The sequence below is a fragment of the Mustela nigripes genome, chromosome 7 (genome assembly GCF_022355385.1).
Source record: "Mustela nigripes isolate SB6536 chromosome 7, MUSNIG.SB6536, whole genome shotgun sequence".
NCBI classification, from domain to species: Eukaryota; Metazoa; Chordata; class Mammalia; order Carnivora; family Mustelidae; genus Mustela; species Mustela nigripes.
Window position 1 is genome coordinate 1,917,638 of NC_081563.1, and position 27,757 is coordinate 1,945,394.

Genomic DNA, 27,757 nt, shown 5'->3' on the forward strand with positions numbered 1-27,757 from the left:
ACACAGTAAAGGGGAGAACTGGGCTTGGGGACACTTGGCAAACCTGCCCCCAGGGCAGCCCCCGCAGCGGGACTGGAGCTTCTGGGTGCAGTGCTGGCGTCAGGCTTCCCGCTGTGCGTGCGGCGACGAGACGGGGGAGCTCAGGGTGCGGCGCTGGGAGGCACCCGGAGGCGTCCGTGATATGACCCAGTGAGCGTGAGGTGGAATCCGTGTGGCGTAGGGACAGACTGGAGGGAGAGGGGCCAGGCCTGCTGTGCACCCTGGGCCTGGGGCGGGGCGGGGGCACGTCAGGCACAGAGGCGAGACGCGCTCACGTGTGTGTGCGTGCCTACACGCAGTGTGACACACACAGCCGGGACGAGAGGAGCGGCCGCGCGCGTCAGGACAGAAGCCTGGAAGGACAGGCAGACGCCAGAGGCTGGTGGCCTTACGGGTCCTTATCACCCGCCGCTCTGATGACCACGGGCCCCCGCCGTCTTGTAAGATGCTACCTCAGTGGCCGCACGGACCTTATCGTTCACTCAGCAGAGCTGTGGCGTGTCTCCCGCGTGTCTGCCGTCCCCAGCTCCCAGCCCGTTGGCTTGGTCCTCCCTCCCGGGACCGACCTGCTGGGAGGGCCCCCATGTGCTGAGCTGTTCCTTCCCCGCACCTCACGGCCAGACCTTCCCGTGGCTTTTCTCCTGGCGTCATTCCAATGTCATAACCGCCGTCTTAGCCGCTGTCTTGGAAGTACTTTGGCTTCCTCACCCGTCTGAACCACCCGGAATCTGCCGGCAAGAGTCCAGCCTTGGCTGAGCCCAGCCCTTGCCCGTCCGCGCTGGTCCTGGAGGAGCTCAGTGTCGCCGAGGTAAGGACACAGCCGACCTGACTCCTCACCCCGAGCTCACGACTGCAGGCCTCACCCTACTGCCTTTGCTGGAAAAGCCCGACTGCGAAAAGATGCCTTTTTGAGTATGTTTGGCTCAGTTTTGTGAGGGACTTTTGCATGTTTGTTTATAGATGAGATTCGCCTCCAATGCTGCTTTTTCATGGGGTCCTTGCCTGGCTTTGGTGTTAAGGATTTTCTGAATTGACTCTTGTTATTTTGGAAGCTTCCTGAGGTAAATGATCGTCTTATTTATTTTCTTTTCTTAATTAATTAATTAATTTTAAAATTTCTTTTCAGTGTTCCAGAATTCTTTGTTTATGCACCACACCCAGGGCTCCATGCAGTTGGTGCTCTCCACAGTACCCACCACCAGGCTCACCCAACCCCCTACTCCTGCCCCTCCAAAACCCAGTTAGTTTTTCAGAGTCCATAGTCTCTCATGGTTCACCTCCCCTTCCAATTTCCCCCAACTCCCTTCTCCTCTCTATCTCCCCATGTCCTCCATGCTATTTGTTATGCTCCACAAATAAGTGAAACCATATGATAATTGACTCTCTCTGCTTGACTGATTTCACTCAGCATCATCTCTTCCAGTCCCGTCCATGTTGCTACAAGAGTTGGGTATCCGTCCTTTCTTCATCTTATTTATTCTCAATTTTCTTTCTCTACAGGTTGCCTTTGGTATTAAGTGTTTGTTGATTGAGTGAGTGGACGAGAATCGTCGAGAATGCAGAATGGATAGACATGACTCTGCCCTAAGAATGCGTTTCCTCGCGTGCAGATGTATTTCATGACAGAGCGCTTGTGTGAGGTCACGATCTCAGGGTCGTGGGATCTCGTGTGTAGCGTGGTTTGCAGGAGGGGGTCGTGGACATGGGGACATTGGCAAGCAGAGCGCAGGTCCACGTGGTCCAGAGAAGGGGCCGACGTTCCAGGTGGAGAGGGAGCCGTCGTGGATGTGCACAGGTGTCCAGCCTCCGTTTCCTCAGCTGCCTCCACGGGTGTCTCCACGTGCGGTGTGGACATTGACTGTGAATGTTGAAACAGCCCGAGTGGCACAACCTTGGAGTCCCATACTCGAGTGATCTGGGGAGCCTCTGGGCACAGAGAACGGAGCCACGGGTTTGGGGTCGTCATGGCTTTCGCTATGTCCTTGTTTCATTATGCTACTGCGGCTCTGGGTCCGGAGAGGGGGGTATTTTACTAAATATTACTAAATATCTTACTAAATATTTGTTCTATTTGGTCTAAAATGCGGCACGTGTTTGTTCTGATACCCTCTATATGCTTTCTGCTCTCTTTTGGAACGATAACAGGTTTTAAGGACGCTGTGTAACGGGAAGGATCTTAAACATGAGGGTCACAGACATTCACACACTGCAATGCAAATAAAATGTGTTATTTCAGAAAAAACTAGATCTTATCGTTGAAAATGTTCTGTGATGTATGACAAGGCATGGCATGTAACGGCAGAGCAAACACGTTTTATTCCAGAAAAAAAAAAAGAGGGAATTTCTAAAAGACCAGAACAGGCATTGATTATGACAAAGGTTGATGTAAAATCTGTGCTTTTCTTGTACAAACGCCTCTCAAGGTGTCTCACCTCATTCGTTGTTCTGCATGTGGAGGTCTGTGTAATATGTTGGGCTGAGAACTCCGTACATACAAACTTTTTTTTTTTTTAAAGATTTTATTTATTTATTTGACAGAGAGATCACAAGCAGGCAGAGAGGCAGGCAGAGAGAGAGAGAGGAGGAAGCAGGCTCCCCGCTGAGCAGAGAGCCCGACGTGGGACTTGATCCCAGGACCCTGAGATCATGACCCGAGCCGAAGGCAGTGGCTTAACCCACTGAGCCACCCAGACGCCCCACGTACAAACTTTTGCCCCGTGTGAGGAACAGGTGCATTTCTAAGGAAGGAAACTAGCCCACGTGCCAGGCTTCTCTGGCTGCACGAGGCTGGGTTTTCTTTTATTTTGTTATTTTCCTTTTTGAGGCTGGGTTTAGAATCACTCTCAGCAGCCACGTGACGGCAAGCACCGTGGCTTCCTTACGGGCCTCGTCTCTCGCTCAACTTCTCTGATTTGTCTTCCGTGGGAAGTGGGGCGCCTCCTGCGTACGGGGCACGGCCGCAGGCGTCGCGTGTGGCTTCGCGGGCGTCGCCTGTCTCTTCGGCCGAGGCGAGCGCGGTTGGCCCCGCACGCGCTGGGCATTGTTGCTGCAGACGTCCTCACGGTGACGTGGGTGTGACTCAGAGTCGAAGTGGAAACTTACCGTATTCCCAGAAAGGTACAAAGATAGCGCGGCCGCTAGAGATTCGTGGATATTTTTGCAAAGGAAGAGCTCACTCTTCTTTGGCACCTGAGGAGGGAAGTTGGCTGCGCGCAGCTGAAGATTCAGGCTCGGGAATCTGTGACAGTGTAATGACCGGCGCCCAGGCCTAGGGGGTCAGCACAGCCATGCGTTATTACGTCTCCCAGTCCTGCGTGTTGGCTGGGTGGGTCTTGGGCCGGTGGCGCCTGCCTTCCTTTCGGGTGGCCTTCAGCTGTAGGGGCCGCTGGGCTGCTGTTGGCTTTTGGAGCGCATCTGCCGGCGGTGCTGCGCAGTCCCCGTGCAGTGGGAGGCACGCGCCCACGGTGTGTGCAAACCTCCCCTGTGTCCAGAGAGGGGTCTGGTGGCCAGGAAGCACTCCGCCACGTTCTTCCGCCTCATCTCGTGACTGAGGCACCTGCAGAAGCCTTTCTTCCCGTGCTCCCGGCAAGAAAGCACCAGCCTAAAAACGTGCAGAGCCACTTGGGAGAACATTCCAGAACAGTAGTGGTGCACTCTGTCCACAAGGCACGGCGAAGCCCCGATGTGCTCAGCTGTGAGGAGAGATGGCTCAGGGCAGCCCGACGCGGGGTGTGGGATCTCGAGCCGAGCCGAGCGGTTTGTTTCTGTGGTTTGTCCTCCTGCTTTACGTCTGGATGTGCTATGTGATAAAAACCGACGTCTAAAAGCTCCGAAAGGGCTGTTTCAGTGGAAAACAGAACTTGCAGGTAACAGAGTGTGTGGCGAGCTCAGCTGGTAGTTTGTTACTTAGCGGCACGAAAAATAACCACGTGTCTTCTGATTCATGGCATTTGATTCCATGAAATGAGGAGAAACACAATGGCCAGGTGCTCAGCTGTCTGGGTGACCGGACGCGGGAGAGGCCGCCGGGCTCCGGGTGTCCATTAACCTGCCCGTGACTGTTGAGTCCTAGGAAAATACCTGAATGAACCTGTCCTGATTTTGTTAGATCAGATTCCGTATTATAGCAACTCATTTGCCACAATTTTGTATCTCTTACTCTCCAAGAAGTGAGGCTAATTTAATAACTGTTTAAAACTTCGTTCCCATATTAAAATGACGATTCTAATGTGCAAGCCTCCATGACATGTTGGTAAATAATTAACAGGCATTGTGTTTCTATCAGAGCCACAGCCAGGATGTTCATGTTACCGACTGCTCTTCTGGGCATGGAGTGCAAACGGTGGTGGTGACCTGAAATGAACAAGAGATAAAACAGTTAAAGGCCTGTGTGCGTGTGTGTACACGTGTGCACACATGTATGAAACAGAGAGTCGCATACCGTGGGCCACCCATACTCTAATGACCAGGTCTAAACTGCAAAGCATAGTGGGGAGTAAGTGCATCGGCGCTAACATTTGCGGGCTCTTAACGTCAAGACTGTTGCAGTATCACATAACATCCAAGGCTGCATTTGTGTCTCCTTCCAGTGGCTTGAAGAGGCAATAGGTTCAAATGTTGGCAAATGTTCCACTTTAATAATGCGTGGTATAGGTCCTGGTTCTCTGATGTCAGACCCTCACCCACTGGGAAGCAGGATGTTCACTCGGGAAGCTGGAGTGAGGCCTTCAGTGTGCAGCACCAGCTTCCCCTGGGAGTGGCTTGACTCAGAACTAACTGGCTGGTTCCTGTCCCTCCACCAGACACGCTCTCCACTTCACCCACATCACCTCGGGAGGCTGCCTTTCCTGTGCCTGAGCACGACGGTCTGTTACAGCCGCATTAAGTTTAGCTGCATCGAATGAAACAGGCTCCCGAGAAAGGTGATAGTCCCTACAGCACTCCGGAGAAGTGAACACGGCGTGCCTGGGGGATGTGCCCTGAGAACGTTTTTAATGGGGGGAAAGATGAATGAAAGGGAAGGGAGCACCTGCCCCTTTGTAAGACGTCGTGTTGGTTTGAGACTCGGGACTCAGGGCAGGGAGGAGTGGGGACAGGGTGACCTGCAGGAGTTTCTTTGTGTGGGGAAGCCACACATTCTCTGTTCTCCACCCAATCCGCTGTTTCTGCGAACTGCTGTGGATCTGCGTTGCCCTGACCATGAGAGACACACAGGCTGGGTGTGTAAAGCTGAAGGCGGCCCCTTGCTGACTTTGGGGAGCACAGACCAGCCGGGAGCCAGAGGGCAGGGCAGCAGATGCGTGGCCGTGGGCTGCGTGGGCCGCGGGGGTGGGAGTGTGGGCGATGGCTCGTCTGCATGGGACACGGTGACGCTGGAGCAGGACCAGCCCTGGAGGAGGTGGCGGCTCTGGAGAAGCATCTGGGGTGTCCCTGGCAGGTCAGGACAGCAGGGGCATAGAGGCTGCCTCAGGGGCACGGGCGGGCAGCTGGGCGGGCGCTGTGGACCCTGCAGTCCGGCCCCCAGCTTTTTAAAAATTCCATTTATTCATCTGAGGAGAGAGGGCACAAGCAGGGGGAGCTGCAGAGGCAGAGGGAGAAGCAGGCCCCCTGTAGAGCAGGGAGCCCGACGTGGGGCTCAATCCCGGGACCCCGGGGTCACGACCTGAGTGAAAACCGAGGGATAGAGATGCTCAGGTGCCCCAACCCTTCCCCTGTCTCTGTCCTAGTCTTCTTGTTCTTTTTCTACTTTCCCCACATCTTCTTACTCAGTTCCAGAGATCAGCCGAGATTTCCTGAGCAACTGCTGGGATGACTTCCTCGTCACGAGTCTGTGTTGTGAGGTCCCTGCTTGCTTGGAGCCGGGAAGGCAGAGAACAGGGCCCGTGTTCTGTGATGACATGCAGGTGTTCCAGGAACGTGGCCCCAGGACCCTGGGCTCGGCGTGCGCTGGGATCTGAAAACAGGGAGCAAGGGCGTTGCCGGCGGGGAGGACCTGGACGGTGGGCGAAGCCTGAGCAGGGAGGAGGCTGGGCCAGGGCTGGGAAGACAGGCGGGCTTAGACGCGAGGGTCCCAGCGCCGAGCCGAGGCACTGAACACCTCCCTGAAGTTGTGACGGCTCCGCGAGCATCTTGAGAGTCACAGGAGAAGAAGATTCGCACCGGCGCCGCTCCCTCACTCCCCGGGCAAGTACGTACCGTGCGCTTTCTGCGGCCTCCCGGCTCCAGGCTCTGGGAAGTCATTAGACAAACATCTCTGGCCCCAAGGGGCTTCCAGCCTTCTAGTGCTGAGCCGCGAGCCACGGCCCTCCTGACCAGTCACGCACACTTGAGGTTGCTTCAGTGCTGGGCCACGGGACGAAGCGGAGGGAGGCAACGGGGTGCGCGGGTGAGCGCGGCTCAGACTTGGTGAGCAGCTGACCTAGCACGGCTCCAGGTTTCGGCGGTTGTAGAAGTACGGAGCTTCTAGAAACGAGTGCGTTCCCGTCAGGTGCGGTGGTCACGTACGAGATTAAACAGAGATCAGTTTATTGAACTGACACCCGCTCTTATCTGCCATCACGCTGGCCCCGAGTCTTTTGCGTCTGGGGCCACCTTCCAGGTCGGTGGGGACCCACTCAGCTCTGTCGTGTCGCCGCGCCTGGGGTCGGGGGGCTGGGGGGGCGGGGGACCGGGGTGCCGGGGGACCAGGGGGCCGGGGGACCGGGGGGCCGGGGATTGGGCTGTGATGGTCTTGCTTTCCCTGTGCGCTTTGCTCTGCCCCATGGTCGCACTGTGTCCTCGTGAGGAGCGTGGGACCCTTCCTGTGTCACTGTCCTTCGGGTATTACTTCCAAGGTAGCAGTGGACACAGGGTGTCTTGTCTTGTCAGGAAATGGCTGTGAGGATCGGGGTCAGCGACGCTTGGAGTCAAGCAGGCTTTCTGAATGCCATCCCCCAGCTGCCCCAACACAAGCGGCACATACTGTGTTCTCGTTCTACGACCCGTGCTGCCAAGATCTTGTTTCCTTACTTGTGGACATGATTGCAGCTTTTAGGAAAGCCCCTTAAAGTAGGTGGAAAGATTTCGCTTGGTTCTTGTATTTGGTCGTGGGACTACCTTATGCTTTAATTTCTGCAAGGACAGTGCAGCCGGTCGTTGGTGCCATACATATGTTGACGGTACCGGGAGGCGCCGCAGAGAGCTCGGGAGAAATCCCGATTTATATAGTCCTGCCAGCGTCCAGTAAAGACAGAGAACAGGGAAGCTGGAAAGGTGGTGTGCGGGGCGGAGCGGGGATGTGCTCCGAATGCGCTCCTTGTCCACTGTGACCCCTTGTGCTCGGTCATTACTGTCTGTAGATTTCTTTCAGACCATCCGAGTTTCCCTGTGTCTCAATCCAAAACCAACCTGTCTCTGAAAACATGCTGAATAGCCTTTTATCAGAGATGCTCCCCTTGCTCCGGGGTTCCAGGGCAACAGCTTTGTCAGTGTGGAAAACAGCGATTTTATGAGGCTTCTAGGACCTCCTCAGACTCACCTGCCCCCTTCCAAAGCCTCCCCTCATTTTGTCGGGACTTGTGGGGGGATGGGGGCCCCTCCAGGGGGACGACTGGTCCCCCCTTCCTGGGAAGGGCTGTCCTCGCCGTGGGAGGGAGGTGTTTGGCCACTTTGCTGAAGAGAAGTGTAAGGGATGGGGCGTCCAGACCTGGGTGCCAGGAGGGAACGCACTCCCAGGTGCCCCAGCGAGGCTGGCCTGGTCGTTCTCAAACCAACGGGTAAGACTCAGGGGGCACTGCTGTTCCTCACACTTTTAATTTTTAATTTGTGCCTTAGGAGGACGCCAAAGGAAAAGAACCTCATAATTACGACGACATTCCCTGTCAGGGAGACGATTCTGTTTTTTATGCCAAAGAGGGAAAGAAGAAAATGCTCGTGGAGCATTTAACGCACGGCGGCACAGGTAACGTGAGTTGGTCCGGCCGTGGGCGGGAAAACCGCTGCCATCTTAAGAATGTGCTTCTCCCGGGGCCGCTCCTCTGCAGACACAGGGCTTGTAACCCACTGAGGCACTGGACGTGTGACTGTCTGGGTCACGAGTGAGACATTCAGCTCCAGGGGCCGTCTAGTGAGAGGAGAGAAACAGCATCCGGGCGCTGAAGGCAATGGGCTTCCCCACCCAGGAAGCCCTCCGGATCAATGCAGGAATTCTGTCGTCTCCGGGAGCATCTGGGCGGGCGCGCTTTCCCCTAAGGACGGGTGACGCAGTAAACAACCTGCAAACTTCTCAGCCTTTGGAGGGAAACGTGAGGCTCAAATCCACCGGAATTGTGCGGGTTTACTTTTTAAGTGTGAGGGAATTTGAAAGAGTGAACTTTGGAGCTGACTTTAAAATGAAATAATTAGAAAAAAATACTTTTTCTGCTCTTGCTTCTATTCTGCGGAGCCCTGGCTGGGAGCCAGCTGCCCCACGTCCCATCGGTGTGTGTCCCAGGGGCGTCGCCGGGGGCTGGTGGCACAGAGGCTAGGACCAGGGGAAGGAGGGCAGCGAGCCGGCTTCCTCCTCTTCGTGCGCCGGTGTTCTCGCAGCTCCCGGGATCCCTCGGCCAGTTCCCAGGGGACATCCTGACCTCCCTGCGCGTCTCTCCTGCGCCCGGTCCCCGTTGGGCCTCCCCACCCCGGATGACGGCGCTGTCCGGCTGTGCACCAGGCCCCGGTGTGGACGCTGGGCACTCACAGCGCTCCTGCCTGGTGGCACGGCGGACGCAGTGTGCGGTTAGAGCCTGACCGTGGCCAGCATGGGCCGAAGACCAGGGCCTACTGACCCTGTAGTCCGCGCAATAGACTTTAATCAGTGCATGCAAAGTTTCCTTCTGGACAAAGCCTGTACTGCATGGCCGGGCCTGCCCGGCAGGCACCCGACCTTCTCTCCGGGAAGCAGCGTGGTGTGCTGGGGCCCAGGTTCCAGGTACGGCCCTCCCGAGCGTGGTCCTGAGCGGGCTCCCGAGCGTGGGGCCCTCCGCACGCTGCTTCTCTACAAACGGGCACGGTAGGATTTTCAGAGACTTGTGTGCGTGTTAAGTATCAAGCAGGCAGAGGAGGGCCTGGCACCCTTCCGCCGAGGACTGTGTGACGGTCCTTCCGGGGCTGAGGGCTGGGAGGGGCGGGGAAGGACAAGAAGTCGAGTGAGCTGCGGTCACTGAGGCCGTCGCGACCGTGGTGACATCCTCTGGGGGCTGAGGGAAGCGGCCGGCCCCTTGCTGTCGCTGAAGTCCTGTCAGGGTGAGGACAAGGTTTTCGAGCACCTGCGGATTCTGTGAGCCTGTGGCACGTGCGGCTGTGGGGCCGGCGAGCTGCTTCTCTGTAGGCTCAGCCGACTGCTTCCCAACGTGCGGTTTTAATACCTCGTCGGTTCAAACGCATTGAGTTCATTACTTCAAAGGAAGTTCTTGAAGTAACCAAGGTGCATGTCCTCCGACTAGGACTTTGGTGTCGGGCAGGGGGTCGCTTTGTGGTGATTTTGGAGTCGGCTGGACACGTGTCTGCCAAGTGTTCGGCGAGTCTCATCTCTGGGACCCAGCCCCGTGGGGTCAGGACGCAGGGACGGCCGTCCGTGCAGACACGGGGCAGAGGCAGGGCCATGGGGTCCTGTGGTGGGATGCAGGGCTCCGGGGCCAGCGGCCCGCGCACCACGTCGGAAACTCAGTGGTACGGAGCCGCGACCTCGGTTTGGGCCGGAGAATGTGCAGGGGACGTCGGCCTGAACACCTGTTTGTGCTGTTTTCCTCCAGAAGGTGACGTGTACAAAGCCCAGACTCCCCACACGGAAACCCAAGGAGCACCGGAAGTCAGAGAGGACGATGGCGTGCAGGTGGAGGCGCCCGCGGACCAGGTGGGTCACGGGGGTCGCACGACCCTGCCGACGGCCGTCCGAGCTGCATCAGCCCCCCTGCCCGCCGTCCCCCCCCCCCCCCCCCGCCCCCCCGGCCCCTCGCGCGTGTTCTGCCCCCCCCCCCCGGTCAGTTACTGCTCATCTTCCGGGTCCCGCATCACACCTTTTCCTGCCTGCCCCTCCCCCCGGTGGGTTCTTCTGCTTTGGGGACTGTTCTGAGCACTTGTCATGGTCTGTGGCTGCGTCCTTAGGTTTCTTTTTTTTTTTAAAGATTTTATTTATTTGACAGAGAAAGAGAGATCATGAGTAGGCAGAGAGGCAGACAGAGAGAGAGGGGAAGCAGGCTCCCTGATGGGCAGAGCCCGATGCGGGGCTCGATCCCGGGACCCTGAGATCAGAACCTGAGCCGAAGTCAGACACTTAACCCACTGAACCACCCAGGTGCCCCTAGAGAGTTTATTTTTTAAGTCATCTCTCCATCTAACATGGGGCTCAAACTTACAGCCTTGAGCTCAAGAATCATGTGCTGTCCCAAGTGAGCCAGCCGGGGGCCCGTTCTCATTCTTCTCGGCAGACCTCCAGTCCTCCACTTGGCACCGAATGCTGGAGGTCTACCCGGGTCAGGTCAGGCCAGTGATTGCTCTACATCTTGAACTCCCCATCACTATGGCGGCAGTCTCTCTGCAGGTCTCTTTCCCGGGGTCCAGATGTACACACAGACACACACAGGTAGACACACACGCATCTATCCACGCTGCGTCCAGACACACACACATCCAGAGAGACACACCCCAGGAGCTGACACCCCTGCTAGGTGTGCCGAGACACTAATTCAGCACAGCGGGAATGCGCGGCTGTCCTTCCACACCGTCCGCACACGCTGCGCGCTCCTGTCTCAGTGGCTGCGGGACACGCGTCCATCCAGTCAGACCAAAGACAGACTCCGAGATGTTCCTGGGACTCACTGCTTCAGCCCTTCTGCACTCAGACCACCAAGTGGTACCTCCTGCGTGTGTCTGGAAGCGCCCGTGCTCTCTGTCTCAGCGCCATCCCTCCGGCCGTGACTACCACCGTCCCCGGCTAGATGACCGTGACTGTTGGCCGGCCGACGACCCCCCGCCCTGTGCCCCTCAGTCTCCGCGCGTCCTCCCGCAGGACGACCGCAGGAAGATATTTCACGTTGTAGGCACAGCAGAGGAAACGTTCCGTGGTCTCCTGTGTTGGTAAGGCCGTGGCAGCCCATTTAGCTCCCCGAATCCCTCTTACAAAGCATATCACAGTTGAGGTTTTATACTTAATTGTGCGACTTAATTAACGTTCATCTCCCTGTGTGGCTGAGCTTCTCGGGGGCCGCGCTGGTTTGCATTCTCCGTCACCGTCCTGGGTCAGGACTGCGGGGCTCCTCATTCTGTGTATTTTGCTGAATACATGGCATCGCCGTTGGCATCGGCAACCCTTTGAGAGGATGTGCTTGTCATGTTTGTTTCTTGCTGTGGTTGGGGCTGTCCCTACATCACGGTGACTTTTCTGTGTGGACCGCAGGACGGCAGTGCTTATGCAGGCTCTGAGTTTTTGGAACGTTTGGACAGCCGAGGTCCAGGCTAGGGGGACCACCTAGACCACACGTCTACACAGCCCCAGACTCGGTCTTGCACCTTCCAGGGTCAGCTGGCAGGAGCTGCGGGGTCCTTAGGTCTCTTCATGGGCACCTGCTGTGGCCGTTTGCTGGGAGAATCCTCCTCCACCCTTGAACTCAGGTGCAGCTTCGTAGCCTTCAGTGATGACACGTGGGCGGCTGTCATGGGCCGCACGTCCGAGCAGAGGCATTGACAGCCACAGTGTCCCTCTGCCTCTGAAGCCATGGGAACGCAAGGAGTTGATGTCTGTTGGTCTGGCGTCCTGGGTGACGGATGAACAAGGGACCCCCTCGCCAGCCCGCAGTGGACACGGGCTGAATGGCACAGAAATAGAGTGACGTTGCTCTGAGGGACCCTTTCTTAGCCACAGGACCACGTGGCTTTCCCCTCGTGGAGAGTACCCAGGGCAGCAGTTAAACACAGCTCACTGATTTTTGCTGACAAGTCACAAAACCTGGGACATGATGCCCACGGACGCGAGGTGGCCCGCCGTGTGAGGAGCGGGACCGCCCGGGCTGTGGCGGGCCAGGCTTGAATGTCGGGGAGGTGGGCGCTGACTGGGGTCCCAGTGGCACACGGAGGTCCACAGGCATCTGCTACCCACTGACAAGAGGCATCTGGACGGATGATCCACTCCTTTCCCCCAGGAAAGGGGCTGCTGGTGTTTCCCCTTAACCATGTCCCCGACAATTTCATTCAATAGGTTAGCGTTTCGTAAGTGGAGTGAAGGTAAAAATGCTGGTCGGGGGGGGTCGGAAAACCAGCCACACCCTCAGCTCCGCCCACAGAAGCGGTCCACAGAGCTCTGCCCCCCACCTCCTTTGCTCCTTTCCCGGGGCTTGGCGTCGCTCGACTGCCACTACGGCCGCCGTGTGTTTTCTCTCCAGACACCCGCGGAGATAGTCAAGGAAGATGAAGAGACACTTCATAGCGGCCCTGATTTTGAAAGCCACAAGGTGAGCCACTTCCACTCTTACTTTGTATTTGGTGCTGTGGGAGGAAGGCGCGTCCTTATCCTTTTAGCACGTGGGGTGGAGCTCCCGTGGGAGGAAGAGGGAAGCAGAGAGCCCACCGCGTTCCAGGGCGCGGCGCAGCGTGGCGGTGGAAACCTCGCGTGTTTCCCAGGCAGGTGGTCCCTTCGATCCGGTCTCTCGGGTGCCAGAGATCATGTGAGTAATTTTAATGGCTCCTCCGCTGGTCCTAATGACCTCTTACTGTGCGTCCAGTCACGGACTGAGAAACTGTTTTCCCAGCAACTTTCAAGGTGTATTTTTAGAGGGAGCGGAAGAGCAGCAGGTGTGTCGGTGTGTAGGCGTCCGCGGACGCCACGGACCGTCTGCTTTGGGGGCGCTGGTGTTGTGTAGTAGCTGGTGTGGTCAGAGAAGCGGGGACGCGGGGCGCGCGCTCCACGGATGGCAGCACGAGCCCACCCCGTGGACCCGGGCTGCGTGGTTCTGCGTCTGCTCCGTCCTCCGCCACACGCTGAGCTGTGCCTTCCAAGCAGGAAGCACGCTGCTGGGGTGCATAACCTCTGACATGAGGTGACGAGTCTATCTGATGTATGTGCTCTGGGAAAACATATCTTTAAATTTTTTATTTGCAGAATATTTGGCAATTCAAGCTAACTAACATATCCACCTCAGATAGTTATAATTTCCTTTTTTGGGGGGGGGACAGAAGTGCACGAGCAGGGGGACGGGCAGAGGGAGAGGGAGAGCCAGGCTCCCCGCTGACCAGGACCCTGAGATCATGACCTGAGCTGAAATCAGGAATTAGACGCTCACCAAATGGAGCCGTCCAGGCACCCCTCTTGTTTTAAACTGTTTGGACCCAGGCAGGAGGTTGTGTGGTTAAGTCTGGGGTATCAAGTGTGAGTCTCTTCTAATGCTGAAGCCTCCTGAACTATAAGGAAACTTGGGGTGCAGCAGCCTTGTGAGCCATTCCTTTTCCACTCGTAAATGTGCTCCGCATTTAGAAACAGAGTAAGTGGCCCGGAGCGTGGGTGGAAGGGCCTGGGGCTACACGGAGCTGTCGCCAGCTTCCTGCCCACCTGGGGAGGGCGCTTGGGGGGAAGTTTGTCTGGGTTTCTCACCACCGGTGGGGGTTATGATGTAAACCAGACGGTCGCAGGGAATGCGCTTTCAAGCGATTCTCTTCCCCTTCCTCCTGTTCTTTTGATGTGGAAGTGGTTTTCCGCGAAGGCACACGTGACGGGAGGTCTTGGAGACGAGGAGGAAAGAGGACACTTCGTTGCTGTGGTGTCGGAGTGAGCGTCTGTCCTGGAGCGCCGGGAGCGGTGACACGACAGCTCCTGCCTGCACGGGGGGAGGAGCGGAGACGGACACTCTGTGCTCAGGCGTGGAGTAACCTATGGCCGTATTTCGGCAGGAAGAGGGCACAGGCATCGTGAGGACAGTGACTTTGTGCGGCAGCCAGAGTCCCTGGTGTGGTCTGGCCACTGACGTTTGTCACGGTGCCTTATTGACTCGCTGTGTGAATCTGCTGGGGCCTCGGCGAGTTTCCGTGTGTATCAGTGACTTGGCATCCATCAGTAGATTTAATTCGTTAGAGTGAATCAAAGTGTCTTTCTTAATGCATTATGGGAATAATCGCAACCCCAAGCGATTGGCTTTTAACCGCCTGGTTTTGCCACCTCAGCTTCTGGGGAAAGCCGGTGACACGGAGCAGCGGAGGCCCCCTTCTCTCTTGTCTGGACATTGCTGACGTGTGGTGGGCAGGGGGGTCCGGGGAGAGCAGCCTGCCCGTTTGCCGAGCGCTGGCTCTGCTGGGCGCTGCGCTCGTCCCTGCTGCGGGGCCTGCCTCTCCTCACACGCACGCTTCCCCAGGCGTCAGCACCCAGCTTTGTGGTCCCCGAAGCAAGGAGATGGACGAGGACGTCACGTGCCTCCACCCGTAGTTAGGAAGTGGGGGAGCTTGGATTTGGATGCGGTTGTGAGTGAGCGAGGCTCTGTTTCCTCCAGTGTCGTGAAGCCCGTGCTCGTTGTGCCTCATTTCTCAGCAGAGCTGTTTCCCGGGCCGGGCTCCGTGGTCTGTTCGCAGTGACGGCAGGCGTCGCGGCAGGTGTCGCGCTGCTCACAGCCACAAGAGCCTCCCTGCTCCGACGTCCTCATGGCGCCATCTTTGCTTCCCGCGTGGCCCGAGCAGGACTCCCTGTGCCTTTTCCTTATGGGCATGAATCGCCTCATGGAGTTGAAGGGTTTTTGCCCTGAAATCTAGCCCATGTTTTTGAGAGATCGGAAAGCGAGCAAGCGTGTTATGTGCACTGTAACAGGTGGTAGTAATAGCAAAGAAACGACATCCAGTGAACGCTTCCTGGGCAAGAGGCCAGTTGTCTCTCCTGCGCCCGCTGAGAGTGGGTGGGGGTCGAGCGTGAGGCTTGGCGTCACGCGTCCTTCACCGTGTCCGGGACCGAGCCTTGACGCAGTAGGGGTCTCGTGACCATTTGCGATTTGCTCTGAGCTCCTGTGGCTAGGGTGCTTAAACTGAAGTCTGTCATCCTGGGGTAAAATGAAAGTGACCTTGCAAAGCTGTAAGACAGCGTATTATTGTGCACATTATTTTTAAAATACAGATTTCTGTTGTTTGATCAAAGGAGTTTCTGTTATCTAATTTTTTCTGTAGTAGAATATGTGTATGTAAAAACACAGCACTGGCCATTTTGACCATTTTTAGGAGTACCGTTCAGTGGTGTGAAGGCCCCCTGCCGTGGCGTGCGGCCATCGGCGCGGTCTGTGTGCAAACACCGTATTGTCCTGAGCAGGATCTCGGGGCGCATCGAGCACGGGGTTCTCGTTGCCGCCTCCCCCAGCCCCTCTCTGCGGCCGTGAGGAAGGCCTGGGGCGGGAGGAGCTGTGTCGGCGTCAGGGTCAGACGCGGCTCTCTTCCGGCCCAGAGGGGGTGCACAAGGGTTTGTTTGGTCCTGATGCACGTCTCTGGCCCAGACGGGGTGACACCAGGAGAGGAAGCAGAACCGGAGCCAGGCTTTCATCGGACACTTCTTCATCCTCAGGACGCCTTACATACGTCATTTCTGCGGATGATCTCTGACATGTCGGAAATACTGTCACCTTAAAGTGCGACACCAACATTAACGCATCTGAAGAGCTCAGACAAGTGAACTAATCAAGACGAAGTGTGTACTTGCTAGCCAGGTGTTCACGGCACACTGTTGTCGTTGAGCTGGAGGCTTGAGAACCGCCCGAGGGGAATAGCCCACCAACACACGCATTAGTCACACAAAGCAGAAACAAGGGAGGCATCCTTGGTGGCTGATGCACAGTCGATGCTCTGGTGTCGCGGGTGCTGGGAAGCGGGACGCGGGACCTGCACGCGGGTCTGAAGGCGGGGGCGGGGCCCTCAGGTGAACACCCCGCAGCAGCCGAGAATATGGTGTGTCCTGTTCTGCAGCAGGTGCTTACTGAGAAGGGCGTGAGAACGACTCAGGAGAGGAGGGGTGGAGCCTGACGAACCGGGCGGGGAAAGGGGAGGAGCGAGGCGGGCCGGAGCCGGAGAGGAAGCCCTGCAGGGTCTGCACGACTACCAGGAAAGTGAGGGGGAGCACGGGTGTGTTCGACACGGTCCTTCTTGCACAGAGTTGATTACTGTATTTTTTTAATAATAGGAGAAAGAAGATGAAAGTCCTTGTGAAGACAGCGACAGGAAGGTTTGTATCAACAAATTCTGTAATTCTTGTGTTTTGTGCTCTGAAGCCAGACCTAACAGGGGAATCAGTGGATTCCAAAACCCTGCCAGGCACCTTTTCAGGGATAAGACCTCTACTTCGCCGTCATGCACCACAGCTCTGCTCCCACAGACAGGAAGCAAACTCAGAGGGAAGGAAACATGGCTAAGACATTTCGGATAGGCGGGCAGATCCACCCGAAGGGCAGGTAGGAAGAAAGCAGGAGGGCCAAGCCTCCCCTCGAGTCGTGTGTTAGGGAGCGCCCTCCAGAAGCCAGCCACCAGCAGGCACCTGCGGATGCTCACTTGGGCTTTCCAGGAAGCCCTAAAACCTGCATCTTTGGGCCCTGGCCCTTGGGCTGAGGATGGATGTGTCCATGCATGGGGCCACAGGAGGAACGCAGGCTCCCCAGAGCCGTGACACTCGTAGCCCCCCAGGAAGGTGTGGCTCTGTCTGGACGGCTGGCCCCACGTAGCAGACAGGGACACGTTCATCCCCACGGTCCTGTCTTCCTGGCAGTATCTCTGTCCCTTGCAGAATCAAAGTCTCACTATTGGGGCACCTGGGGAGGGGTGGCTCAGTCCGTTAAACTTCCGACTCTTGATCTCAGCTCAGGTCTTGATCTCAGGTTGTGAGTTCGAACCCCATGCTGGGCTCCATGCTGGGAGCAGAACCTACTTAAAAAAAAAAAAAAGGTCTCACTGTTATTTGTTGGATGATTAAGTGACCGTGATGATTTTTTCAGAGTATGCAAGACTTGATTGACTTATTCCTTAGTGCATGTAGACTCCTCGTGACTCCGTGGAAAACTTGGGCCAGAAATGCTAGTATTTGGGAAGGTTGCCTAATCAAAGCCAGCTGGAAAATCAGCCGGATTTGACATGAGATCAACCTGCAGTAGATGCTCCGTCCACCACTTCCCCCACGGGAACCTCAGGACAACGCTGTAGAGAACCAGAGCTCAGTTTCTTCCTGTGAAGTTTGGTGGTTTATTTATAGCAAAATCAACTTCCAGGATAGAGATAACATGTACAAAATGTACTCAATGTTATGACTTTTATTTATGCTCTCCGAGACAACTGAATTGTAAAAGAATCCTCGCAGCAACTGAGGTGGGGCGCACACATGAGCTACAGTACCATCTGCGAATACACATGTCGCGTGCAGATGTGTGCTCAGCCGTGTGGAAGCAGACACGCCTGTCTCTGGCAGATGGGAACAGTCAGGCAGAAACAGACGCACCTGTCTCTGGCAGGTGCACACAGCCATGTAGAAGCAGATGCACCTGCAACATGCTGATGGGCACGTGGCCACATGTAAGCACCGTGTTCCTGTCCTAGTTCTCCTGTAAACTTGCGAAGTGCCCCTCAGTAAGTTTACTTCTCTGCACTTCATTAACCCAGTCAACAATTTTTTACTGATTTATAGGTTTACATACCTCAAAAAAACTGATCGAGAAAATGGGTTTGCAAGTTCTTGAAAAGTGCAACATATCTGTATTTAAAACAGCATTTGCAGTATTTAAAAAAAGATTTTATTAATTTATTTGACAGAGAGACAGAGATCACAAGTAGACAGAGGGACAGGCAGAGAGAGAGGGAAAAAGGCTCCCTGCTGAGCGGAGAGCCCGACGCGGGGCTCGATCCCAGGACCCTGAGATCATGACCTGATCTGAAAACAGAGGCTTCACCCACTGAGCCACCCAGGTGCCCCTGTTTGCAGTATTTTAATGAAAGTGTTTTTCACTTGGAAATCAGACACTTGGCCGTTCCCACTTGTATCTCTCTCATTAAAATCAGTGTCATCAATTTTCTTATCTTGAATTCCATCCCCTGGAATGCTTCCAACCTGTCAAGTCTGTGTAAAGATTAGGAATAGCCACGAAGTGTCCTCTCCAGTGGGTGAGGAGTAAGTTATCGGGGTATTTATTCTCCCCTCTTACTGAGATTCCTACCAGAGGTTAAAGCCTTTAGAAGGAGGCATTCTGTTTTATTTACATGTTCACTTTTCTTTCTTTTAAAAAAAATTTTTTATTTTGAGACAGAGAGAGAGAGAGAGAGAGAGAGAGAGAGAGATTGAGAGAGAGAGAAGGGGGGAGAAAAGAGGAAGAGCAAATTCTCAAGCAGACTTTACAACTAGTGTGAAGCCCCACCCAGGGCTGATCCCACAGCTCTGAGATCATGACCTGAGCTGAAATCAAGAGCCAGACATTGAACTGACCGAGCCACTGAGTGCTCCTATATTTTCATTTTTCTTAACACCAGGGGCACACAGTGCCTTACTCACTCACTGCTGGCATTAATTATTTTGAAAAATTGAATTTTCTTCTATGATATCCCATGTTTAAAAATCAAGGCTACTTTATCAAATTATAAAAATAATGTTTGTTATAGATTTATTAATACAATAAAAATGGTAAAAACACCGAATTCTTCTACTTAGAATCTATTTCCACTTTTGTGTGTATTTTTAAGGGCTATTTTCCATTAACTTTTTTATATCATGTCTTAAAGGGATCATGACTTTGCTGATAATAAAAAATATTTTAATTAATACTATGAATCAATATTTAGGGTATTTTCAGTATTTTAGGGTTTTTCTTAGTATACTTCAAATGTTGAATTTACTTATTAAAAATAGATTTGAACATTTTTGATAAGAGATGTCACTCACATTAAGAAAAACCTCAAACAACCAAAGACAACATATGAATTGTGCTTATGTGGGCTTCCTCTAGAGCGATGTTCCAGGTTGCCTTTTGAGTATTGTCTGTTTTGAAACTTGGATCTCATGCCAGAATCAAAAAAGACAATTTCATTTCTCTTTTACTGGAATAAATGTTCCATTTGATTTCTCGTTTGGTATCTTTGCTATTGGGGTGAAAACTTGAGAGGCTTAAGAAAACAGAAGGAATAATTTACCCGGTGATACATTTAAAAATGCAAAACAAAACAAACCATGAAACCAGATGTTGAATTATTCCATCCTGCATTAGACTGATAGTAAGTCTCTGAAAGTCACCAAAGAACATTGGGAATGCTGTAGGGGTGCAATTTGGAGTCTTTGTTTAGGTCTTGCATTTTAGGGTATCACTCGGACATACGGGTCCCCTATATTTAGAGGCATTGAGACAGGTCGCTATAGTGACAAGTTCCAGGTGCGGAATGTGTAAGAGGATGAAATGATGACTGTAACATTTTTTTCCTCAAGAGCTTCAAATATCAAGCATAAAGTGATTAATAGTAAGTGTGTAATAACAAGTAAGATTTTGAGCATATGTACTCATCGATTTATAAAATGGTCTCTCATCTTTTTGAGGGGAATTCTGTGTGTTTCATGACCATGTGATGTGTGATGAGATCGAGCCAGGGTCCCTCCGAATGGGTGGTCATGGCCACTGTAACCAACATCTCAGAACTGTTGAGCTTTCTGTGTTCAGTGCCATCAGTGTGACAGAAAAATAGCAGATTGTCTGCCTTTGAAGCATTTATATTGTAGCCCATTGGAAAACAAGAAAACAAGTGATGTTAATAGTGTGGGCAGTGAGAAGAAGTGGAACCCAGGTGTGGGGAAGCGGTTGCAGATGGTCAGAGGACGCCTGTCTGTACAGGTGTGAGCTCCTCTGTGGGGGGCTGGTGCTGTGTCCTCCTGCAGCAGAGGGCTGGCCCCAGCTTTTTCTGAATGAATGCTGTATTATGTGGCACTGATTCTCATACTTAACCTTTGAGCTTATGTTTCTGGCCTGATTTCCAGTCTCTCCCCAATGCCAAACTTCATCTGGTTCAGCGGTCACCTCTTCCAACACATGTCTGAATCACCCGTCTGGTCATAGTGTTCTCTACTTTTAGCGACTGTGCTGGCTATTGTAGTACGTTATTTCCTCAACTGTCCCCAGTTATTTTGTGTGTGCTTTCAGGTTTTTAATAACTCCCCATTCCCTGCCTTCTGTTCATTTTTCTCTAATGAAGAGTCAGCCCCTTGGGTAGGAGTGTACATTCTGCTCAGAGCCTCCCTTCCTTACCCACCAAGGAACACTGCTTGTTCAAAAATTTCCTCACCGAACAGTCCTGGGAATTTTAGGATGAGAATTTGGCAGGAGAGAGAGGTTTGGCCTTCTTCTAGCTTCTAGTCTTCAGTGTTTATGTTGTTGAAAAGTAGGAAATTTCAAACAATATGAATTTGGGTGAAGTCATAAGAAAATTAAAAAAACAAAATAGAATGAAACAGTGGTAATTTTGGTCCCATAATTATAGAACAAGAGTTAGGTATCATTGATACATGTGAGCTTATTTTCTTAAAAAATAGAGTTGTGTTCTATTTAGTTTTCTGGTTTTCTTGTCATGTTGACTCCACCCCAAATGCTACTGTGCTTAGACATACTTGAGAATCAAGTCTCACAAGACAGGAGGTTTGGAAAGAAATGGGCAACTTTCCCGTTCCCCCACTCTTTGTGGTCACTGAGGCTGGAAACAGTGGTCCTCATGCCCGACAAGATCAGATAAGAAAAGTGGGTACTTGATACATCACTAGCTATAAAATGAGTGACAAAACAGTGAGACCTTTTAAAAAATAATCAAAGTAATGGTTTATATCATCTGACATAAATCACAGTTAAATGATTTAATGAATTTAATACATGCTAAGCTCAGAGCATGAGGCATCTTCCTTTGCGTGTAGCTACCGCTGGACACACTGTGTAAGCATCTTGTTTCGGTAAATGGGGTGTGAACCTGGAACCGTGATTCGCTCTCGTATGCTCCATCAGTCCATCAGGAGAGGGTTTTCATTTAATTAACATTGTCAGAGATGCCAATAAAACCAGGGAGTTTTTGATCTAGCATTGTCTCTGACTCAGGGTTTTTTGTGACAAAATGAAAACAGCATTGATTCTTTCATTGATTTTTGAAATTCATTGCCTGCCCAGTATCTTAACCATTTTTTCCCTTTTTATTATCTTGATACCATTCTGTCACTACTGCTAAGTATTTTATTGCTTCTTTGAGAGATGAGGTTCATATCGATCAACACTGAAGTCGCAAAAGCTAAGTGTAAGTCATCAATAATGCTAAGTGGGGTATGGTGAATTAACTATTAAGTAATGAAATTTTTAGAGAATTACATGGCTCTAGAAAAATAAGGCTTGGCTTCCTCTATGCATAGGAGATGCATTTGGATTTAAACAAAAAAAGAAATTTGCACTTTAAAACAGTGGAGATGATTTATCTTCAACTATATTTCACTAATAAAACGTAGTGCATTGAATATGTGTTTTATAATAGGATGAACCATGAGGGGGGCTCCATTGAAACATTTCTGCTGAGTTCGTGCAATTTTAGAGATCCTGGGTAGGGACCTGGAGGGCGAGGTAGAAGGCTTCGTTCCGTCTGGAGAAGCAGCACGTGAGCGAGAATCGGTGTCATAGGAAGAGTAAGCCCGGGCTCTGTAGCTAACAGCGGCGTATCGTTCACTCGAGAGCAGATCTTACCTGTTCTGGCCATATGTATGTGCAAAGCAGGTGTCTGTGTGAGACGGGCGTGCTCATGACCTCGCCTGCAGTCCCTGTGGCACAGGGACACTCCTTAAACACCACGACATCTTGCCAACTGAATACATGGTTCTTACTTGTCTGCCGTACCTCAGGGCAGCTAGGAAGAGACCAGCAGGTGCAGGCCGGCTGTTTCTATTGCCTTCTGTCTGGGAAGCGTCCACACTTCGCTCCCGCTCCCTGCGGGGCCTGCCCGTCCCTGACCCTCTCCAAGCCGTGTGAGCAGCAGGCAGACTTCCTTCCAGCAGCTGCCTCCGGGGTGGGACTGCCCCCGGCTCCCTCTGCTCCCGGCTGGTCCCGGTGTGTCTCGGGTGTGTCTCGGGTGTGTCTGCTACCCTTGTCTTCCCTTGTGGCTGTGCAGGGAGAAAGGGAGGATGGAGATGCTCAGGTCGGCGCGCAGCTTGTCCTGAGCCCGCGCTGGGCTGCTCGCGTGCTCGTCTGTTTGCTCATCCAGCAGCTGTCTACATTGCTCTGTTACAGAAAATCGATTACTAGCAGACGGACACAACTCTTCTTTGGACCCGTCCGCTAGGACATAGACAAGAACAGCACCAGGATTTGGCTGCGAGCAAACTCTTAATTAAAGGCATCAGCAGAGGAGCCTCCTGTGGGCTGAGAGCAGAGTCGTATAGAACTTATAATGCATAAGCAGCAGAAGCAGGACCCAAGAGAGGGTCTTTCTGCATTCCGAGAGGTGGTCCCCTCTGTGCTGAGCTCCAGAATGGGGGCCACAAGGCCCATTTCTGTCTTCCGTGGGTGGTCCTTTTCCCACACTGCCGCTGGCCTCAGGCAGGCAGGGCTTTTGTTTTTGTTTTTTAGACTTATTTACTTATTTCAGAGAGAGAGAGAGAGTCGGGGGAGGTCAGAGGGAGGGGGAGAGAAGCAGACTCCCCACTGAGTGTGGAACCTGGTGTGGGGCTCAGTCCCGCAACACATGACGTCAGCCGAAACTGAGTCAGACGCTCACCCGACAGCGCCACCCAGACATTAAAATATCACCCACAGGCACACGAACATCACAGGCACACGAACGTCGCAGCCACAAAAGGAAAGCGTTTTATTCACATTTACTTGGTTTTCCATGTGAGTTATACAGATGCTGCCTATAACTTTTAAAATGTATGAATTATTCTTAATTATGAAAATATACATGGTCAATTTAGAACATTTTGTGTGTTGCCAAGCAGTCTGGACTTTAGGTTCGAGTAGCACAGGGCCATAAATATAATTTTTGGACACAGAGCGTAGCATTTTAAATTCTCATTTCTGGGAAAGTTTAATGAGAGGCCTTTACTGGCTGTCTACACCACACTCCGGGAAGGTACTTTTAGGTGAATTTATTACTTAGTTGCCCCAACTAATAGCCATATTTTGGAGGAAAAATATCTTCTCCCATGAGTAGATGAGAGAAAAGAAGATCAAAAAGAGGAGGAGGAAGCGAGCCGGAAGGCTCGCGGGCCCTTTGAACGGATGAGGTGGTTCAGCTGCCTTCTCTCTCGATTCCTCATTCTCTTCCGTGAACCTGGACACCTTTCCCCGAGAGAAAGCAGAGAAGTAGTCAGGACCTGTAGCCTGTAGCCGTCTGTGAAGCCACGTGGTATCGAGTCAAGTTAAAGCGTGTTTTTCATTCGTCTTCGGGACTGAAGGAGGACCCTCCCTCGGCGGAGCAAAAGAACTTCTATAAATAAAATTCGTATTTTTGCTTGGAGATAGAATGAGTCTAGGGAAAATAGTTCTTTTTTTTTTGAACTTGTGATCAGTCAAAAAACAAGTTTATACCTCACATTGAAATGTCTTAATGCAGTTCACAAATCGGTAAAGGTCACGAGCGCAGCGTGCATGTGAATTTCAGCAAACTGTACAGCTCTTTGGGGTGGAGTGAAAGGCTCCTCCACACCCCTCCGTTCCATCCTCAGAATCCGAAGCCTGAGCGACCTTCAACCTACTTCGTCACTGTTGTCCAAACGTGTGTCACAAGGCCTGCACACTTGCCACTGACTGACAGCCTCATCAGGATACCGGGTCTGTGGGATCGTAAAAGTGTTAGCCGGTGTGTCTGGGGGCTCAGTCGGTCCATCTCCTGGCTCTTGACTTCAGCTCAGGTCATGATCTCAGGGTTGTGGGACTGAGCCCCATGTGGGGCTCTGTGCTCAGCGGGGGTCTGCTTGAGGTTCTCTCTCCCTCTGCCCTTCCCTGTGCTCGTGTGTGCACGTGTGCTCGCTCTCTCTCAAATAAATAAATCTTAAAAAAAAGTCTGTGCCAGAAGCACCCCTAGAAATGACTCTTCTCCGGCCTTTTCATGTTACTGAAACGTCGTCTCCTTCTCTCAATACTGTGATTTTGGAGATTTTCCTATTGCAACAGAACTGCCTGAACCCAGTTCCAGATACCCAGTAGCCTCTGTGTTCGGAGCCCGTGGAGCTGCACAAGTCTCTGTGCAGGGTACAGAGACAGGAAGGTGTGGACCTTGCCATCAGGGCACGAGCGGCTGCTGGCCTGGGTCCTGCGGAAAGGCTGCAGCCCGTGGGGACGAAGTGTGCTTTGGCTCCTTGCGGGTTTGTTTGCTTTTCCTCAAGCCCTCGAATGCTTGGAGGGCTCAGTGGCGTCTTTTGGAGACAGTGATCTCGTCCAGATCTTCATCTATCTATTCTAGGACCGAGTCTTCTTCTCTTTTCCAGCCCATGTGTTTCTAAAAGTACATGACGGTGGCCCTTCCACAGCTCCTGGTATTTTTCTGGAACTCTGGGATGAGAGTCAGATATGGTGCCTCTGGGTGCCAGCGAGGCAGAGGGTGGCCGTTTCAGGCTGGAGAGACTCCTAGGATGGCCTCTTGCTCAGCATCCCTTTTAGTCAGCCTGCGGCTTCAAGCCCCAGGGAAGAGACACCCCTTCGCTCCCCATGAGCCCAGTCTCCATCCTCCTCCAGAATTTCCTCTTTCTGCCACTCACGAGGGTTGCCGTGCCTGTAGGTTCTGTCTGCCTTGTCAATGTTGTTAATCTCTCCCCTGCTCATGGACGTTTGTCCTGCTCCCCGGTAAGCAGAGGTGCCTGCTTTGAGACGTTGTCCTGGTCGTCCAGCAGGTGGCTCCGATGGTGGCCTCCAGCATGGCCATCGAGCGGGTGTACCCGGCTGTCTTCACGTGTTCCTTGTCATTTGCTTTGTGCACAGTCCCATGTGAAGAGGGTTGCCGTTGCTGTCGGTGTCAGCTGTGCCGCATGTGTCGGTGTCTGGCCTCCCCGCTGCCTCTCCCGTAGCCGCGCCCCTGTGGTGGGTGGACTCAGCAAACGTTTCTCATCTGCTGCCCCATCCTTCACTTGGTCGCGACACTGCATGTCAATCTCTTGGTCACAAACTCCTGCATTCCGTAGCATGACACTCCTAGTCCCAACAGCCTGTTGACTTCTCTGTGTTGCCCGACCCCCAAGCAGAGACCTCACCTTCTGTCATTCTGGTTCTCTCTGTTGCTCCCCTCATGGGGAGTTCACCGGATGGCTGGGGTTACTTGAGTCCTGTTGACCTTCCCTTCTGATCCCCGTCTGTGTCCAAATGCCATTTCTGTCCTTTGTCTTCAATGGCAGCTTGCATGACCGCACGTCGTCCAGACGCTCACAGCACATAGGACCTTGTGATGTTGATGAACCTCTGCATTTCCACTTAGGTGTCTCCTCAAATAAGACGTGTCTGCAATACCACTTGGTTCCTCCTCGTCTCGATTGTGGCACCTTCGCTCTTTCCTAAAAAGGCACCAAATGGTGCCAACTTTCCAATGTTCCCAGCTCTGAGCCTTCCCTCCGGCCCCGTGCCTCAGTACTCGTTGGTGTCGGTCAACCCCTCGCGTCATACCCTCTCCTGACTCTACGTCTGCACATGTTTTTCTCCTTTTGCTATGTCCCTGCTCTTTCCAATCCTTCATGGTCCCTACCTAAGTCTGACCACTTCTGTGAAACCATCATTGGCCCTCCAAACTTTGGCAGTGTTTTTTAAAAAGACTTTATTTATTTATCCGACAGAGAGAGATCACAAGTAGGCAGAGGCATGCAGAGAGAGAGGAGGAAGCAAGTGAGCAGAGCCCAATGAGGGGCTGAATCCCAGAACCCTGAGATCATGACCTGAGCCGGAAGCAGAGGCTTAACCCCCTGAGACAGGCACCCTAGTGGGTTTTGAGACTCTGCACAACCTACTCCATGACCATGAGGTCATTATAGATGGTTATTAACACTGCGTTTCATAGATTTGTCATTTGCTGCCTAAGGGACATGCATTTCCCATTTGCTAATTAGTCCCTTAGTATAACCATGTATTTTTTCATTGTAAAGACCACAACTTCTGTTCCCTGCTGCCGTTAGCAGTGACCTGCAGAGCCCAGGGTGCATAGCACGTACTCAAAAGGTAATTGGTGATTGGCTACATTTGAGATTTTCAGGAAACAGACATTTATTTTTTAAATTTTTTTATTATATTATTTAGTTACCATACTGTACATCATTAGTTTTTGATGCACTGTTCCATGATTCATTGTTTACATGTAACCCCCAGTGCTCCCTGCAATCCGTGCCTCCTTGATATCCACCACCGGGCCCCCCCCCCCCCCCCCCCGAAACCCTCTGTTAGTTTCTCAGAGTCCACAGTCTCTCACGGTTTATCTCCTCCTCCCATTTCTCCCAATTCAATTTTCCCTTTCTTCTCCTAATGTCTTCCATGCTATTCCTTATGCTCCACAAGTAAGTGAAACCATATGATAATTCACTCTTTCTGCTTGACTGATTTCACTCAGCAGAATCTCCTCCAATCCTGTCCATGTTGATACAAAAGTTGGATATTCATCCTTTCTGATGGAGGCATCACACTCCATAGTGTATATGCACCACATCTTCCTTATCCATTCGTCCGTTCAAGGTCATCTTGGCTCTTCCCACAGTTTGGTGACTGTGCCCATTGCTGTTATGAACATTGGGGTACAGATGGCCCTTCTTTTCACCACATCTGTATCTTTGGGGTAAATACCCAGCAGTGTGAGGGCAGAGTCATAGGGAAGGTCCATTTTTAATTTCTTGAGGAGTCTCCACACTGTTTTCCAGAGTGGCTGCACCAACTTGCATTCCCACCAACAGTGTAAGAGGGTTCCCCTTTCTCCATATCCTCTCCAACACATGGTGTTTCCTGTCTTGTCAATTTTGGCCATTCTAACTGGTGTAAGGTGATATCTCAATGACGCCTAATGTTGATGAACATTTTTTCATGTGTCTGTTGGCCATTTGTATGTCCATACAAATGGAAACAAACATTTAAAATGAGAATCAAAATTTGTTTTCTGTCTCTGCAGCTGAAATTTCCCTTTATTTAGAGAGGAGCGTTCCCCCTTTTTCTCCTTTGTGCCTTATTTACTGAGGAGCTACTTTCTGTTCTGTTGTGTGTTGCCCCTAATTTTGTTTTGTGGCTTCTAATAAAAACAAACAAACAAAACTCATCCTTAAGGATGACAGCAAATCCACAAAGGAAAAACTTAGCAGGAGCAGACACATTTTATAGAAACATTTTCTTATCTTGCTTGCACTTGATTTTTCCAAGAGGTCATGGTACTTACATTATCATAAATATTAACTGAAATCCTGCCATTTTCCTAGTGAATAATTTTTAAAAAATTTCTCATGTTCCTCCCACCCACCTCCCTCTAATAACCATCTGCTTGTTCTCTGCAGTTAAGGGTTTGTTTCTTGGTTTGTCTTTTTTCTCCTTTGTTCCCATTTTGTTTCTTAAATTTGACATATGAGTGAAGTCATATGGTATTTGTCTTATTCTGACTTATTTCACTGAGCATGATGCTCTAGGTTTATCTGTGCCATTGCAAACTATAAGATTTCATTATTTTTTATGGCTTAGTATTCATTGTATTTATACCGCTTCTTTATCCATTTATCAATCAACAGACACAGGCTGTTTCCATAATTTGGCTACTGTAAATAATG

General features: G+C 52.2%; 1 protein-coding gene across 1 annotated transcript in view; it reads left to right on the plus strand.

The window, feature by feature from the left end:
• The window catches only part of DCDC2C (doublecortin domain containing 2C), a 152,664-nt gene that overhangs the window by 42,202 nt on the left and 82,705 nt on the right, over nucleotides 1–27,757 (plus strand). The window contains exons 8-11 of the mRNA XM_059407515.1: nucleotides 7,852–7,978; nucleotides 9,807–9,907; nucleotides 12,432–12,500; nucleotides 16,187–16,228. Of these exons, the coding sequence (XP_059263498.1) occupies nucleotides 7,852–7,978; nucleotides 9,807–9,907; nucleotides 12,432–12,500; nucleotides 16,187–16,228 (339 nt within the window). The remainder of the gene's footprint in view (nucleotides 1–7,851; nucleotides 7,979–9,806; nucleotides 9,908–12,431; nucleotides 12,501–16,186; nucleotides 16,229–27,757) is intronic.